Here is a 19,171-nt window from a genome sequence, read left to right as displayed (position 1 = left end):
TAAAGTTGGAATTTCTACAAGTCTCCCCATGTTCTCTTGGTTTTGTTCATGCCATCTTCAGTCCATGGTCTTCCATCTCTACCTTGTTCTGAAATGTTCTGTGAGTTTCCACTATGTATCCTAGAAGCCCTAGCTCCCTCTCCTTGAAGTCTTATTGCAAATACCTCAACTGAAAGAAACCTTTGCTTGGTGATCCTTTCTAAAACTGCCCCAACAATTATTTTCCATCTTAATATCCAAAGTTAGTTTCTACTGGTATTATTGTTTGACTGTAATTTAAAATTAATTTATTTGTTTTATTTTATGTTGTAATCTATTTATAATAAATTGCAAGCAACAGGAGGATACAACCAGTGACAGTATTGGAAAGCTTAGAATTCTCAACATCTAATATGGTACCTGGAAGTTTGTTGTTTCCCAATAAATATTTATTGAATGTCTTAATTCAAATTTTTATCTTATTTTATTTCCCCCCCTTTTCCCACTTCCATAAATTAGCCAATGACAACACTTATCATGGACCCTTCATACATCTTTAACCATGTTCCTGGGATCATACATAAGTAGGATTGCTTGCTTTTCATCTTACAAAAATAGAAGTGTACTCTATGAATTATCCTTACATCTCTGCTTTCCTAATAATTTATGAACATGTCTGTAACAAGTCAAGACAGAATAATGTGCTTATAGAAGGCAGTAGTTCTCCATAGTTAATTGTTATTATCTAGTGGCAAGATTTCAAGCTTTTGTTTACTTACACAGCATAGAAAGAAATGATGGAAAAGCTCTGTATCATCAGCCAAACAAGAACAGGGGTAGACCATGGAACATACCATCAGTTGCTCATATGAAAGTTTAGGCTGAGGTTAAGGAAAATTAAAACAAGTCTATAAGAGCAAAATAATTACTTTGAACATATCACACCTAAATTTAAACATCATCTCAAGAACAGATTTAATGCACTAGACACTAATGACTGAAGACCAGAAGAATTGTGGGAAGGAAGCAAAAGGTCATTAAAGACAAGAAAAAAGGAAAAGACTAAAATGGATGTCAGAAGAAACTCTGACACTTGCTCTTCAGTATAGATATGCTAAAACAAATGGAAGAAATGAGCAGGTAAGAGAGCTACACAGAAAATTTCAAAAGACAGCTCAAAGAAGATAAAGTCAAATATTTTAATGAAATGTACAAACACCTGGAGTCAGAAAACCAAAAGGGAAGAACACACTCAGCATTTCTCAAGCTGAAAGAACTGAAGAAAAAATTCAATCCTTGGCTTAAAATATTGAAGGATGCTCTGGGCAAAATATTGAATGATGCAGAAAGCATCAAAAGAAGAAGGAACAGAGTCACTGTTTCAAAGAGAAATGGTCGGTGTTCAACCATTTCGGGAGGTAGCATATGATCAAGAAACAACGATACTGAAGGAAGAAGTACAGAGTACATTAATGGCATTGTGAAACAACAAGGCTACAGGAATTCATGGAATACAAATTGAAATCTTTAACAAACTGAGGCAGCTCTGGAGGCACTCACTTACCTATGCCAAGATATTTGGAAGACAGTTCCTGACCAACTGATTGGAAGAGATCCATATCTGTGCCCATTCCAAAGAGTGGTGACCCAACTGAAGGCAGAAACCATAAGACAATATCATTAATATCGCATGCGAGTAAATTTTTGCTAAAGATCATTCAAAAATGACTGCAGCAGTACTTTGAAAGGGGACTTCCAGAGGTTCAGGCCAGCTTTAGAGGAAGACGTGGAATGAGGGATACTATTGCTGACATCAGATGGATCTTGGGTGAAAGCAGAGAATACCAGAAAGATGTTTACCTGTGCTTTATTGAGTATACAAAGTATACTTCCGATTGTGTGGATACTGACAAGCTGTGGACAACTTTATGGCGAATTAGTGTTCTGGAACACTTAATTTTGCTTATGAGGAACCAGTACATAGACCAAGCAGCAGTTGTTTGAAAAGAACAAGGGGACACTGAATGGTTTAAAATCAGAAAAGGTGTGTGGCCGGGTTGTATTCTTTCACCATACTTATTCAATCTGTATGCTGGACAAATAATCTGGGAAGCTGTATTATATGAAGAAGAATATATTATTAAGATTGAAGGAAGAATCAGTAACAACCTGTGATATGCAGATATATAAACTCATTTGCTGAAAGCAAAGACTTTAAATATTTGCCAATGAAGATCGTTAGGATTTGCACCTCAATGTAAAGAAAACATATATCAAATTTACATTGCAGATGAATTTTCATCAGGCAAAGAGGTCTAGGGATTTCATACCTCAGAATACACATGCACGGGAACAGGGAAAAGCAGTAAGGTGAGGGGGGCCTTTGTTAGGCTGTGCCTTATTTGACCAACCTGTTTCCAAACTTGGTTTAAATTCAAACAGCATGGCAGTTCTGTGACCATGGGTGCATGACCAAAAAGAGTATTTTTTCCCCCAGTAGTGATAAGATTAACTACTTTAGTACAATTTAGTAGTCATGGAAACAGAAAGTTACTGCGGGTTCAGAAAAATGAGGAAGCTTCTCTGACAGGCAGAGAGACCTGGAGAGAGACTCAGTCACCAGCCTTCCTATGAGAATTCTCTAAGCTCAAGACCTCAGCTTAGGCAGCCTGGATGGGAATCATAAAGGCAGGCCACTGTCACAGCAATAAGCAAAATAAATTTCAGTCTAATTCTTATTTTTAAAATTCCCAAGTATTGGAATGCTTTAATTATCCAGTAATTGTCTAATAACTGGATTTTCCAGTTCTCATTTTTCTTTTCTTTAATTATAAGCAATGCTATCATAAATATTCTGTACTTGTATCTGTATAGACCATGACATTTATTTCTGTAGATATTATTCTCCAAAGTAATGTTACTTGATTAAAACATTTGTGTATTTTTTAAACTCTTTACTATTATAAATTTCCAGCATTACTAAATTAAAGATAATAGCATAATGAATCCACATGCACCCAGAATACAGCTGCAATTTATCAACTTTAACTTTAATAGATGGTATTGGAATAGTTCCTAAAAACAGTTGGAGAGTTCATGTTCTTGCCAGTAAGGTTGTTCATTTCCCAAACAAACACCTTTGCAGTATTGTACGTTGTTATTGTTGCTTTAAAGTGTACTCAAGTAGGTTCTGACTCATAGCAACCCTATACAGGGTTTCTGAGAAGTGGCTAGTAGGTTTGAACTGCTGACCTTGTGATTATCAGCCCAGTGTTTGTCCTGCCACACCACACGAGTACTGTACATGATCGCTGTTTAATTCTTTCTTCTTTTTCTTCCTAATTTGTTGATTTTAAGAAATGCTATCTTCTTATTTTATTTTGACTTTTCTTCTGGTGAAGTTGAACATCTTTTCCTATGTTTAATCATCCATTCGAATCCTCTCTTGTTTATTTGCCTGTATATAATTTTGTCCATTTTTCTTGTAAATTATATTATTTTGTACAAATTGATAAACACTCTATATGTTTTAGAGGTATTGACTCTTAGTTTGTCATACACGCTAAAAATATTTTCTCTACTATTTCCTCTTTTGTATTTTCATTGTCAGTAATATCTTGTGTTGTATAAGATTATTTATGGGTTCAAATATGCTAATTATTTTATTTATGTGGCTACATTTCATGGACAATAGTTTATGTCATAGATTTAATCTCTACATTCAAATATAGACTCACTTTCCCTCTCAGCTCACCGTGTTCCAGCCACTCTGGCTTTCATTTGGTTCCTGAAAATCAAACACCTTTCATCCTTGAGGTCATTCCCCATGCTGTTCTTTCTTTTGCCCACTTTCTAATTGGCTACCCTGTTATTTTTCTGATTTCAGAATACTCTTTACTAACTCATATAGATCTTTCTGATTCCTCAATCTAAATCAAAATCCTCTTTCTACTACTACATGGGACCTGCAGTTTTCCTTCATTACACACAGTCTAGTGTCATTTAGTGTTTAATGTTGTTACCATTTGTTCTGGTTCTTAGCTCCTGTATTTTAAGGTTCATGAACACAAACACGTTGTTTGATTACCTGCTGTACTCCCAGGTCTTAACACAGTGCCAAATAGAGACTAGGGTGAATTGCATAGAAATCATCACAGTAGATGGGGTATTTAAGCTAAACCTTGAGGAATAAGTAAGAAGAAAGAGGAAGTCCATATGGTCCATATGTCAAGGCATTGAGGTAGAAGTTTTGATGGTATTTACTGATAACAGTAAAATTATGATTGTAATGTATTTTAAGAAGAAAAGCCAAATTTGTGTAGGTAGCTGTAGGCAATCCATGAAGGGCTATGATAACAATAGATGCCATAAGATTTTCATGTGTTCTGAAAGAATCTAACAGGTGCAGTGACTGTGTAAAAAGTCTGTGATGTTTATATATGCCTAAGCTGTGTAGTAGAGCCCTGATGTGGTGCTGTAGGGTAAGCACTCAACCTCATGGTCAGATTAAACCACAAGCTTCGAAGTTCAGACCCACCAGCTGCTCCTCAGGAAGCCCTATACAGGATCTCTATGAGTTGGAACCGACTTGATGGCATTTAGCAACAACAAAAAGCTATGTAATGCACAGTCAGCAAATATGCTAATTAAAGTACAAGTTTTTAGAAGTAGTATGACCATAAGCTGTGGTAGCGTAGTGGTTACGAATCGGGCTGCAAACTGCAAAGTCAGCAGTTCGAAACTACCAGCTGCTCCATGGGAGAAAGATGAAGTGTTCTGCTCCCGTAAAGATTTACAGCCTCGGAAACCCTGTACAGGGTCGCTATGAGTTGGAATTGACTCCATGGCACACAGCCACCACCATGACCATAAGGCTTCCTCCCAAGATGAGGGATGTATGTTCCTCAGTCTGTTCAATTTCAGTGCCATCAAAGCCACACATGCTGTGGATATCCATTGCATTATTTGTTCTATGTGTTGCCACCTGAAGTAGTGGCCTGTCTTAGTACATGTGATCTGTTCGGATAGCTAGGAATGAGTTTTTCTGTGCCTAGCAGTCTTTCCCAGGCAATGTCTAGATATATGGGGAAAGTGTTCATCTCAGTCTTTCAACTGCAGCTCTTGAACATTGCTTCAGATATTTTTTCTTGGTGGCTTTGACAACAATAGATGCATATGTCAGATACAGCAGCTAGCTTGGGGGCAAAAGCTTATTTATTTACATCTTTCTGATTCTCTGGTTAATTGGAGAAGAGTCAAGATATGTCAGGCATGACCACTTTCAAGGCCTTACCTGACCTGCGGGATTGAACTTCAAAAAGTGCAGGGCATGGGTGGAGTTGATGGGAGATGAGCGTGGCACTTATTTGAGACATCCTGTATCCATCTCTTCCCAAAACAACATAGGGAGAGTCCAGATTAGTACATGTCATGGAAACTATTGCCTACCTGCTTCTTGCAAATGTGACATTTAAACATGTATTCTTGTGAGTGATATGCTCATAATTGTTTCTTCTGGCCTACATTGTATTAAAGCACAAAAATGGAAAAAATAATAAACTTTTTTTTTTCTGAGACAAGGGAAAAAATTGTGCTAATCTCAATTCACAAACACCCCAGGAGTCTACAATTCCAATTTTCTTTTCACAGTATTAATGAAACTGGGTACTGGAAAAGTAAAATCTTCTATAAATATGAAACCATATTCAAGACTAGCTTAGAATTATAATAACTTCCACATCTGTTAAGTCACACAGTACAGAACTCTGATCTAATGATAACATTTTAGTAAACTCTTTTTACTAGATGGGATAGATATAAAAATTTTAAATCAATTACTTTTGTTTAATCTATTAAAAAAAAAAAAAAACAGACAGAAAAACTGACCAAAGATTCTTAATGAGAAAAATCCAGTAAATGTATCATGCCAGTTGGTTTTACAAAAGATTATCTGACACCTCAGTTAGCCAAATGATATGTTAAGCTTTATGGAATTTTATGATCCTTTATCTACCCCTCTTGATCTGAAATATATAACATACGTTATACTCCTTGTCATCGGTATGCTATTCTTTATTTTTTTCTAAAGTTTGGTAATTTTTTTTCTCTCTCTCTCTTTTTCTTTAAAGTTCAAAAGCAGAATGAATTGTTCTTGCCATAAATATATAGGGAAAAGCTAACATCATCCTTGTTGTGACAGGGCAATGGTTGATGGCATACCTATGCACTAACATTCTATATGGAAGAGATAAAACCAGCAATAAAAATTGCCTGGAAACCACAATCTCACCCCACAAAGCTAACTTCGGAAACAACATAAATATAATAAGATTACAGTGAGAGAACAGCTCATTCAAGTATACTAAATAGGTTCATAAAAGTGACAATTTCAGTGATAAAAAGAGCATCTGATAGTATAGTTATTGCTTCGGTGAACCCATCAATGGAAATGTTAGGTCCCACCACCCACAAAATCATCATCCGATGTCAAAGGAATTAGGACATTTCACATCATTTTTAGTTCAGAATTGTAAAAACATATATCAAGAACAGTTTTAATTTTCACTGACAACATTTTATTACTCTTTTTCCCATCTCAGAAGGACTATCTAAAGGATGCCAGGCCATTTCTACAGCAAAATGAAACCTCTTTAGGAAAAAATACATTAGTATTATAAAATGTATCTGTTAAAATGTTCAGTTGTTTTAGAACATCAGTTTTGAATCTTTTTGCTAAGTTTTATATGTTCCATTTGGGTATAATAAAACTATAACAAGAGACAATTAAACAATAGCAAATTGGTAAACATGTACAGGCTCTAGCACAAAGCTTAATGGTTTAATGTACACTTCACACCTTCACCTGCTTGTTAAAAGTAGCAATCAATTAGCATTTTTATAAAGTATAAAACATTATTCTGTAAATACGTTTTTAAGCTAAACTCTACAGTAAAACATGCCAATATAAAACACAAAGATTGTGTTCAGATGAAATGATCCTATTTAGATATTTTTGCCTTTAAGGAATATCTTATCCCATATTATGATTTGAAGTTAGAAACTTGGCAGTAAGTTTCATTGCTCATTCACCATCTTGACAAGGAAGGTACCCACTCCAAGAAAACTTTCTCAACCTGACCATCTTTATTTCGGGACAGGGGAGGGAGACACACTTGCTAGGTTCTCAGTCTGAGCGATAGCTCAAAAATAAGTTCTGTGCTAGAAAAAGGGCCCATAGAAGAGTAATGATGGGGAAAGACTGTAAGGAGAGTCATAGAGGAGAGCTTGGAGGAGGAGACTGAGGACAATAGAAGATGATAAGGAATGAGCCTGTCACAAGCAGCCTTCTCCACTCTCTAGTTGTTGTTGTTGTTAAGTGCTGTGGAGTTGGTTCTGACTCATAGCTACCCTGTACAGGTTTCCGAGGCTATAAATCTTTACGGGAGCAGAATACCTCATCTTTCTCCCACGGAACCACTGGTAGTTTCGAACTACTGACCTTGCGGTTCACAGCCCGATTCGTAACCACTACGCTACCAGAACTCCAGTAGTACTGCTGACTAAATATGTCTCTCAAACGTGCTGGTCCTGTGACCTCTTTGCTGGATCTAATTAGTTCCTGTTTGAAGAAATACTGCACTTTCACAGATACAGTTGCAAGAACTGTCAAAAATTGGGGGGTGGTGGGAGGACACACATCAGAATAATTCTGTTTCCTGTTGTTTCATTTTAAGAAAACTTTCTCAACAAATTTCAGTATAAGCTAACATTTTGATGATTTTACTTCTTGTTTTTATGCAAAGCAACAATTATATTTATTATTCATCTTATATGACAAGGAACTGTTATATAGCTTTACTACTAGGGTGGTTTTTTATTTTGTTTTTGTTTAAATGTTTTATTGTGAATTATGTGATAGTTTACATGGGAGAACATTAGTTTTACATTCACCCCATCGTATATTGTTTCATTGCTATGGTTACAATCCCCCCCATGCATCATCAACCAACCAAAGGGTATCCACTACAAGCCTGCCCCACAGTCATCAGCACACAGACCCTCTCCCTCTCTGGGTCTAAAGTCCCCAAATGCTCCATCTCTCCATGTCATTGTCTCTGCCTCTAGGGCGGATTTTGTTTTGTTTTGTTTTTTTAATGAATAAGATAAGCACTCAACCCCAAGATTGGTTTGAATCAAAAGGTTGGCAGTCCAAACTCACCAGCCACTTCTTGGAAATCCAGTATACAGGGTCACTGAGTTGGAACTGACTCAGCACCACTAACAACAACATTAATAAATTTATTAAATATTCTTTAAAAAAACATTTCTGATCTATCTTTTAAAACAAAGTCATTATCTACTGTGTATTAATACTTGGGAGTCATGATGTGGCACTGTAGGGTAAGCACTGGACTGCTAACTGCAAGATCAGCAGTTCAAACCCACAGTAGTGCCTCAGAGACCCTATGGAGGGTTGCTATGAGTCAGAATCAACTTGACGGCACTTAGCAATAACGACATCAATATTTGAGCGCTAGAGACATCTCCATGTCCATTTGTGTGAGAAGTGGCTCGTATGGAAGATCCTATAACCCTGTGACAGCTCTTTTTCCTTGCCAATAAAAAGCTTCTGAAACACATAGTCTTAAAATGCCAGAAAAAATCAGAAGCCTTCATGTTGCCATTGAAGGAGCATCTGTGCTCTCCTTACATGTAGTAGACAAAGCTGTCCAAAGATTCCAGGTGACTCTGTGGGGTTAAGTGATGGGTGGTATTCTTCAGAAAAATAGTGTTAGAATTACATGGGAAAACTTTGATGAGTACAATAATGTATTGTTATATTATATACTGAAATTGCCCTTGTGTGCTTTCGGTTGTTATTTTATGAGTCATGGAAACAGGATCTTGTTGCTGTTAGTTGTCATTGAGTTGACTCCAACTCATGGTAACTCCAAATACAACAGAAGCCATGGTGCCCAGTCCTGTGCCATCTTCATGAGAGTTGGTATGCTCAAGTCCATTATTGTGCCCACAGTGTATTTTCAGGGCCTGTCCCAATTCAGGGAGCTCATCTTCCTGCACTATATTGGATAAACTTCTCTGTTATGATGCAAGTTTTCATTGGCCAGTTTTCTTAAGTAACTCTCTAGACATTTCTTCCTGTCTAGTCTGGCAGCTCTACCGAAATCTTTCCAACATAGGCAGCCCTGCTGGTATTTGAAATATCATTAGTAGGGATTCTAACATCAAGACAGCATGCGAGTCATGCAAGTATCACAAAATCAAAGACAAGTGGTGGGAGATACAATATAAATGGGTTTACAATTTGAGGACGTATCATCTCTTTCCCGCCCCTTACTACCAACCAAATTAGAATAATATACCTGCCGAAACCAAAGTTGAATCTCTTCACACCAAGTAACTTCAGTGCCCTGACTAACTCTAAGGCCCCCATCAGTATCTCTGAAGTTGTCCATCTGCAGCCAATATAATGAACTTACTTGTTGCATGAGTTTAAGCTTACTTAGTTATCTCCGTAAACTTTCATAATTTGAAAACATAATTCTTATTTGGGCATCTTTTATTCCTTAGGCTCCTCCTCCTTTATTCTCTTTTAATTATTGTGTAAGGGAATTCATCACATGTTGGGACAAAGGGAGGGTTATTATTGTTGTTGTTAAGTGCCATCGAGTTGGTTCCGACCCATAGTGACTATGTATAGGGTTTCTGAGAGGCGGTTGGTGAGTTTGAAGCACCGACCTGAAGTTTCAAACTGACTTTGCAGTCCAGTGCATTATCCTGCAGCACCACACCAGGACACCATTGTTGTTAATTGCCCTCAAGTTTTTTCTAATTCATAGCAGTCCTATATACAACAAGACAAAAACTGTCCAGTCCAGTTCTGTGGCATCCTCGCAGTTGTTGCTGTGTTTGAGTCTAGTATTGCCGTTACTATGTCAGTCCATGTCATTGAGGGTTTTCTGCTTTTTCATTGACCCTCTACTTTACCAAGCATTATATCCTTTTCCAGGGATTTGTCTCTCTAAAGCAAAAAAGAGCAAGTCTGGTCAGCCTTGCTTCTAACTAGCATTCTTCCAAGACAGATTTGTTCCTCCTTCTGGCAGTTAACCCATTGTATATTTAATATTCCTCACCAATACTAGAACTCAAATGTATTGATTCTTCTTCATTTCCCTTATTCCTTAAATAGCTTTCGCAAGCGTATGAGGCAATTACAAATGCCATGGCTTGGATCACATGTACTTTAGTCCTCAAGGAGCCATCTTGGCTTTCTAACATTTTTAAAGAGGTCTTCTTCAGCAGATTTACCCAGTGCAATACGTCCTTTGATTCTTTAACTGCTGCTTCATTTACAACTCATAGCAACCCTGTACAGGGTTGCTATGAGCAAAGATGTCAGCTTGAGTACTAAGGTACACCTGACCCAAGCCATGGTATTTTCAATAACCTCATATGCATGCAAAAGCTGGACAGTGAATAAGGAAGACAGTAGAAGAATTCATGCTTTTGAGTTATGGTGCTGCAGTAGAATACTGAAAGTGCCATGAGTTGCCAAAAGAACCAGCAGATCTGTGTTGGAAGAAGTGCAGCCAGAGTGCTCCTTGGAGGCCAAGATGGCCAAACTTAGTCTCTCATACTTCAGCCATGTTGCCAGGCAGGAGCAGTCGCTGGAGAAGGATATCATGTTTGGTAAGGTGGAGGGTCAGAGAAAAAGAAGAAGACCCCCAACAAGATGGATTGGCCAAGTGGCATCATCAATAAACTCAAGGGTGGCAACAGTAGTGAAGTGAGGTTGGCCCAGGATCTGGCCGTGTTTTCATTTTGCTGTTCATAAGGTTGCTATTGGTCTGTACCAACTCGATGGCACCTAACAACAACAATGCTAACAGGGTTCCTTTTGTATTTAGGAGTCCTGTTGTTGTTGTTAAGTGCTGCTGAGTCAGTTCCCTCTAGTATTGACCCTGTATGGGATTTCCAAGGAGTAGTTTGAAGGTTCAAACCACTGGGCGTGCAATTAGCAGTCCATGGTTTATCCTACAACGCCATGCCAGGACTCCATATTAAGTAGTAAGAGACAAAAAAAAAGAGTCCATGGACTTCAAATGAAAAATAAAGCAAACACTTTTTTTTTTTACTATCCTTACTAGCAAGGATATTTGTGTAGAGGAATTTCAGTTGGAAGACAAAGGGCTGAATTGAGTCGTAAAGACTATTATTTTTGCTTTTAGTTTATTGGAGGAATGGCTGTACTGTTTCTAAGAAATTGAATAGAAATATGTTTACTCTGAGGGACAATTTCCTCTTCTCTAATGGTAATCTGGTAGCATACTGGTTATGAATCGGGCTGCGAACCTCAAGGTCAACAGTTTGAAACTACCAGTTGTTCCACGGGAGAAAGATGAGGCTTTCTGTTCCTGTAAAGATTTACAGCCTCAGAAACCTTCTACAGGGTCGCTATGAGTCAGAACCGACTCCACGGCACATAACAACAACAACAGTGGTAATCTAAGAAGTCTTAGAGGTACAGTGAGTAAAGTGTGGAGCTGCATAAAGAAAAATATTACATAGCCTTCAGATTTGAAACAGAAAAAAAAAATGGGTTAACCATTTCACTATGGAAGCAACTGCATATTACGTACAGACCTGTAACAATATTTTAATTGCTATTAAAATTTTAATGTGAATCAGGAAAAAATATTTATTTCTTCATTGGGTTTAAGTTTTAGGATTTTTTATTGAAGGGTTTTCGTTGGTCTTTATTAACTCATTCTACAATTAATATTAATATTACTTTTTTGTTGTGTGTGGCACTGTAAGATAAGCACTGGACAGCAACGTCAGTTTGAACTGCAAGGTCTGCGGTTCAAACCCACTAGCTGCTCCCTTTTAAAGAGCAGTCAGAATAGACTCAACAGCCTTCAACAACATGTGCAGAGTTGTTTTGAAAGTATTTGAGCAGATAAAAATTATATTAAAATTAGGCGAGGTACTACATTTATAAGACCAATATCTAAATAAAAATACATATTCTAAATAAAAAATTAAACCCTGCATGACATTCATACTCTAAAAGTTAGAGTGAGCTACATGGTTAGGATTTTACCTCTACTCCACTATTCTATTCTGATAGAAAAAGTGATATAATTGTGCCAATGTGTTTAAAATTAAAGCACTCCATCAGGTGTGTGTGTGGGGGGAACACGATTGCAGTAATATTTAAATAAAATTCCTTGTGTCAGCTCTTCAGACTCTCTGATACAAGAATGTTCTACAAAGTGAGTAAGTATAAAGCTGTCATTTAGGGAAGTTAGCAGCTGAGCTAATTGGCAGAGTTTGGCAAAGATGACTGTATTTGAAAGAGAAAGTGCCGCCTTTAGTTTGTCAGGTAGTGACAGAGTTCCTGCAGTAGGTTCTATTTGTGAGAAGAAATTAATTTCCTGGAATCAAATACTGTGGATTATAGTCTTTGTCTCTTTCCACCTTGGCCACAGAAGCAACTCCCAGGCTTTTTATTCAGCAGCATTACATGGGCTTTTGTAAAACATGCAGTGACACATTCAGCATAGAAAGCTTTCACCTGCTACATTTTATAACTCCAGATCATTGCATATTGCTGCTTTGAGACTGAGAGCTATTACTTTGTAAGTGACTAAATTGTAAGGCTTTATGGTGAAAAGGAAAGGAAAGAAACAGCAAGAAATCTACATTTGGGTAGAAGAAACCTTGGTGATATTTGGAAATGAATTGCAAAGCGGTGTGGTAAATGATTCCAACTAATAAGAACTTTTGTAGAAAGGTTAAAAATAATGATTAAATACTGTTCAATAGCAGTGACATAAAAGCACAAGTGTAGCCTTCTCATATCCTTTTGCTCCTTGTGTGTGTGTGCTTATCCAATAGTCATGTAATTTTGAGATTATTTAAATTCATTCTGAATTATTTACAAAGACTAATGTTTTAAACTAAGGAGCTCTGCTAACCTAGTGGTTATGAATCGGGCTGTGAACTGCAAGGTCAGCAGTTCGAAACTACCAGCTGATCCATGGGAGAAAGATGAGGCTTTCTGCTCCCATAAAGATTTACAGCCTTGGAAACCCTGTACAGCCTCGCTATGAGTTGGAACTGACTCCACGACACATAACAACAACAGTGTTTTATTCTGGACTGTATACCACAAGGTCAGCCTTTGGTCTCCCAGACACTCTACAGGAGAAATATTTACAGCCTCGGAAATCCTAGGCTGTAGAGTCACTAGGGGTTGGAATCACCTTGATGGTTTAATAGCAACAACAATAAAAATATTCTAAAAGTTGAGTATTTAAAAATTTACTACCTCTAACAGATGATCTTTTTCTGTAGGAAAAGGGAGAAGTTGAAGATATATACAAGAAAAGACAAAACACAAATACAAACACAAAAAAAAAAACAGGAACAACAACACAAAATGAGCTAGAGTCTTATCTGGGATATAATCCTTTCCATCTAGTTCCTACATTTTAAGATACAAATCAAGTTTAGTAGATGAAGGGAAAAGGTCCCCAGCCCTCCTATCTATCAGCTAAATCAAAGGCTATCCTTCCCCAACTGTGGTCAACTCCAGTGTCTGATTAGGCCTTGGAGAAGATATTAAAATGCCCTATAATGTATTTCTTCTAATTGAGGAGAAGTTTTCTTTACATGTTGAGAAAATGGAATGAGGAGTTGAATCAAGGTAGGCTAGTCAATCTTTTATTATCATTTATGAGGCACTGGTGTAGTGCTGTGAGTTAATGCGCTGGACTGCAAAGTTGGTTTGAACCACATGGTAGGTAGTTCAATCTCACCAGCCCCTCCTCCGAAACCCTATACAGGATTGCTATGGGTTGGGACCAACTCAACTGCACTCAACAACAACAAATGAGGTAATGAATTTTCACTCAAACCCAGTCTTCTTGTTGTAAAGTGCCTTCAAGTTGGTTCTGACTCATCGTGACATTGTATAGGGTTTCTGAGGAGTACCTTGTGGGTTTGAACTGCTGACTCTGCATATTTGAAGTATTTTAGAGTGAGAAAGAATATTTTCTTACTTTTTCCTCCAAAGTTTAGCTTTGTGAGTATTCTACTTCCAACAAATAAATAATATACATACACACTTACATAAACAAGCTTTTACCAGAAAAGAAAATTTGTTCCCATTTCAGTTTGTAAACATATGACTAAAATCACAATTTAAAATGGAGGCAATTAGAACTTTTCAAAATTCCTAAATTCATTTATTGTATAATATTGTAGTCATTACCTCTTTTCATGAATATAGAAGACCACATGAATTCTAAGGGAATTCTACTGTTAGCTATTCTGATTCAGTTTCAGGTTATCTTTATGTGGTCTGTAACAGCATAAATTTGCTCCTTATATTGATCCCCTCTGGTGTGGCGCTGTGGGATTAATGCGCCAGACTCCAAAGTCATTTGAACTGCAAGGTCTCTGCGGTTCAAGCTCACCAGCTACTCCTTGGAAACCCTATACAGAGTCGCTATGGGTCGGAACCGACTCGACGTCACTTAACAACAGCAACAACATTTTATTTGCTAGGTTTATGGATTTTTACTCAACATGCCAATATGGGTCTTTAGAGTTAAATGGAGCATATTTGGGGATGTGAGGTTGTTGCTGTTGTTAAGTGTAATCAAAATGGTTCTGACTCATAGTGACCCTATATCGAGGACAGGTTGGTGAGTTTGAACTGCCGACTTTGTGGTTCATCCGACCTTGCAGTCCAGTGCATTAACCCACAGTGCCACATCAGGACTGCAGAAGACACTATTAACAAAGTAACCAGTCTTTCCCTGAGTGCTTAGTTCATACTTTGTTGAGTGCCGTTGAGAGGGTTCCAACTAATACTGACCCCGTGTGACGAGAGTGGAACTGACTACAGGGATTTCTTGAGTGCCGTCTTTATGGAAGCAAAAATTGCCAGACCTTTTCTTAGCAATTCTGGGTGGGTTCAAACTGCCAATCCTTCGGATAGCATATGAGTGCTTAACTGCTGGGCCACCAGGGCTCCTCTGCTTGATCCGTAGTCCCTGATTAGTCACATGATACACTGGGATTTTTACACTGATCAACAGTATATTCTTCCTAAATCAATAGGTGGTAATCCATTAGGCATGGAAATAGGTCTTTAATGTTAATTAATTCTGTCATTTTGTAAACTCCATAATCACTTTGTGTTTGTTCCCCTGCTCTTTCCTATAGCCAACCCCACCCGAGCAGGCGGAAGAGAGCCATACCCAGGCTCAGCGGAAGTGATCCGGGAATCTAGCAGTACCACCGGCATGGTCGTTGGGATAGTAGCTGCTGCTGCCCTGTGCATCCTCATCCTCCTCTACGCCATGTACAAGTACAGAAACCGGGATGAAGGCTCCTACCATGTGGATGAGAGTCGAAACTACATCAGTAACTCAGCACAGTCCAATGGGGCTGTGGTAAAGGAGAAACAACCCAGCAGTGCGAAAAGCGCCAACAAAAACAAGAAAAACAAGGACAAAGAGTATTACGTCTGATCCCGCGATCTTAAAAGGACACTTGTATAGAAATAGTCTTCATTTTATCTGAGACATAATATAAACTTATTTACTTTCCTTTTTACGAAGCACATACAAAAAGAAGACAGGGAATGCAATCAGGAAGGAAAGACTGTTTTTAAAAAATAAAAACAAGTATCTCATGCTCTTGTTTCTCAAAAAAAAATAAGAAAAAAAAATAAACAAAACAGGGGCCAATAAATTCCCTAACATTCACAGTGTTTTCATTTACTCTGCCTGTCTTTATGTTGCTGGAACATTCCTAAAGACAGTGATGACTGCACGCATTCATAAAGCAAAGGAGTATTACAACATCAAGGCACAACACAAAAACAACACAAAACATAACACAAAAAAAGAAGCTACCTATGATCCTGGATTTAGCCAAAGTGCTAGTGCTTTCCTGAGAAGTCAGTTAGCCCGATTGCCAGAGAAGACTCTGTCATTTTGAGTGACTCAACCTGCAAACCTTTCAGAGTTTGCCACCTGGCGCAACTGGAGCAGTGGTTGGACCTTGCATTGTAAACAAAGTGCTGGCTTTTTTGAAGACTTGTGTAGGAACACATTCAAAAAGCCCCTTTCTGGTTGTAAGGGATTTAAAAAAAAAATTTTAAAAGTAGTATGGAGGCCTTATTTTCAGAAATGTGAAATATAAGGCACATTTTCACACAAATTTAAAAAAAACAAGAGGGCATAGATGCAATCACTGGGAAATTTTCATGCACGCTTAATATGTTACTACATATGTTTATATAAAATCCATCTCTGTGTGCTTTCTGGACTGTGATAAGTGATGTTTTATAGCCTGTTGTATAGAAAAATGCAAAATATATCTCTACTCTTCAGCCATTTTTGGTAAATTCGATGTTACAAGTGTTGCTAAATATAGAAAGTTTTATGACATCTGGAGCAACAATTATATCAGTTTTGGGTTATTTTTGTTGTTGTTCTTTTTAACCACCATTATAAATTGCCACAATAATTTACTTTACAAAATACAGTGTAGTGTTTATTCTAAGGAAGATATGTATGAATGTATATAAAATGCTCAACTACATCTTTTTCTTACATGTACAGCCTTCATTCTGTTGCAATTAAGTTTTAGTATTTGTATGAAAGGTGTGAATTAGAAGGCAAAATATATGCATATATATCTTATAATATTCTTTTCTCCCCAAAATACTCATACCCCCCGCATTCACCATTTGCAATCACGTATATGCACACACACACACATACACACACATCCTGATATTGCTAACCACTGGAATTTATCAAATATGATGGGAGAACCAAACATGCGTATAATAGCAGATATTTACTGAAAAATTGAAAAGCAGGAAGAAAGATAGTTGTGCCAAGGTATTGATGACAAATGGGGTGATTTGCTTCGTTGAGATCTTGTTCCCAGGAAGCCCTGAAAAGATTTTTGTCCCTAATGAAATGGAAACTTTTCTTATCAAATAAAATACCACTGGTTATACTGCTGCATGAATATGAATCATTATGTGGGCAGGTTATGGAAACAAAATTGGTTGATCTATGAGTACATCTTAACCCTGGCTGCCGCAATTAACAACTTTTGTTTCCAGTGAAATAATATAGACATTTTTAAAGCTGATGTGCATGATAAACATTTTTGGAAAGTTAACACTTTCTCAAATAACAAAGTATTTTCAACAATTTTTGATTCTGTATTACTTACCCATCTTACAAGATCATTTTCTATCTGTTAATTATTGGTCATATTTAAACTTTTCTGCTTTTACATATGTATCATTTAATGTAGTTTTAATTTAACACCCATTAAATAGCAGAACAGTTTGGAATATACACTTGTTTTTGCATATTGTTTCAATGATGTTCATAGCAATAAATTGTTAGCTTAATAAGGTAATGCAAAGAAAATACATTGCTAGATTGTGAGGTGATGCTTTGGTAAAAATTGTTTGCATTACTTGAACATCCCTGAAAGAACAGTCTTAAACAATCTTGTATTTCATAGAATGGAAGAATACATTTAAAATTAGCTTTAATCAGCAAAGGCAAAAAATGCAAAACATCTTTTGTGATACTTCAGTGATTTAAGAAAACCACAACTGAGAATTGGCCTGGATTTCCAGACATACAGTGCAGTAGGAGTATGTGCAATCCATAGCAAATCACTACTGTCTGTGATCACCAAGTAATTGATGTATCAAGAGTCTTAAAAGACTTTTCATGACCCAGAGAGTAGAAGTTATGAAATTTAATATTCATTACTTACGTTTCTTTAAGCTTGTCTTTGTTTTAATTTGCCAGGTTAAAGAATTCCCCATCGTATTATTTTATTTCTCCTCTCATTCAATATTACTCAGGGAAAGCCAGTGAAAAAAGAGGTAAATATAAACTTACTAGTTGCAGCTTGAGATTTTTGAAAAAATTGGTTGCTTTTCCATTTGATATACTGAACCTGAACTCATTTCCATCTGAAAAACTTCTAAAAGACAGAAGTATCTTTTAGTTATCTAAAATGTCTAAAAGAAAGAAAATAAATTGAATCATGGTATTGTTAAGCAGTGTAACAATGGAACATGGTGGTAGGGATTGATTTTAATATTCCTTTCCAGCATAGATTTTTGAAGTCTCACACAACAACTTGATGCAATATTGTCAGTAAAAGTATTTCTAATGTTATTGGCCTCCACAAAACTGGTCATTTCTTTCTGGGTTTTCTTCTGAATAGAGAAAGAAAAGAGGAAACCATGAACAAGGGAGAGAAAAAAATCCCAAGTATCTTCATACCAAAACTATCAGGGTTCCATGATGCATAGTTTGCAATTAATAGAGGACTTCACACAACCTGGCATAAATTTGACTACAACTCTAGATTGTCACTTTTCTGATTCAGTATGCTTCTTTTTTATCCATATAATGTGTTGCCTTTGGGGGAAAAAAAAATACTACAGTAATGTGTGAGGTGGTCAGTTCCTAAGACATCAAAGAGAGACCACATGATCCTACCCTTCTAGTGCTTTGTGTGATTGGGTACCTAAAGATTTTCTTTTTGTTTTGTTTTTCTGTTGCAAGGCCAATTTATCCATTATTGGAAATGCTAAGCAAGTGGAATTTACTGTTTTGTTAATAAAATATTTCTTAATACAACTGTGGACTTACTGATTTAAAAGAATTATACACGGCATAAATTTATTATAAAATGGCACAGTGAGAAAGACCCCATTTGAAAATAAGATCGGTTCTTAGTCATCCAGATGAAGGCTGTCTACTCTGTCTTCTGAATGATGTGATTCATATGCATCTATACATTTATATATCTACATATACAGTTGCTAAATGTACCTTTGTTTACATCCATTCTTGAAATACACAAAACCACGCAGTCAAAGAACTTCTTGAAAATAACATGAAGAAGTACATTTACAATACCAATTTTAAAACAAAGTGATTCACACCAAGTAAACTGTAATAAAATTCCAAAACTAAGTCTTGTTGTTATTGTTAAGTGCTGTTCAGTTGGCTCTGACTCATTCTAAGCCAGTAGAGAGTTTCCAAGGAGCAGCTAGTGAGCTCGAACAACCAACTTTGTGGTTAGCAGTCCAGTGCTA

At 36.9% G+C, this 19,171-nt stretch overlaps 1 protein-coding gene across 4 annotated transcripts in view; it reads left to right on the top strand.

Moving 5' to 3' along the window:
* The window catches only part of NRXN1 (neurexin 1), a 1,648,890-nt gene extending 1,630,835 nt beyond the window's left edge, over positions 1–18,055 (top strand). For 3 of the 4 annotated variants that reach the window (XM_006839445.1, XM_006839444.1, XM_006839446.1), the window contains one exon: positions 15,238–15,545. In XM_006839445.1, the coding sequence (XP_006839508.1) occupies positions 15,238–15,545 (308 nt within the window). Of the gene's footprint in view, positions 1–15,237 lie in introns of all 4 variants that reach the window. The other variant, XM_006839447.1, reaches the window with a different exon arrangement.
* Positions 18,056–19,171: the final 1,116 nt, after the last annotated feature.

Source organism: Chrysochloris asiatica, unplaced genomic scaffold (assembly GCF_000296735.1).
Source record: "Chrysochloris asiatica unplaced genomic scaffold, ChrAsi1.0 scaffold00024, whole genome shotgun sequence".
NCBI classification, from domain to species: Eukaryota; Metazoa; Chordata; class Mammalia; order Afrosoricida; family Chrysochloridae; genus Chrysochloris; species Chrysochloris asiatica.
Note: the sequence above shows the minus strand (reverse complement) of the source record. Positions and strands in the feature narration are given on the sequence as shown.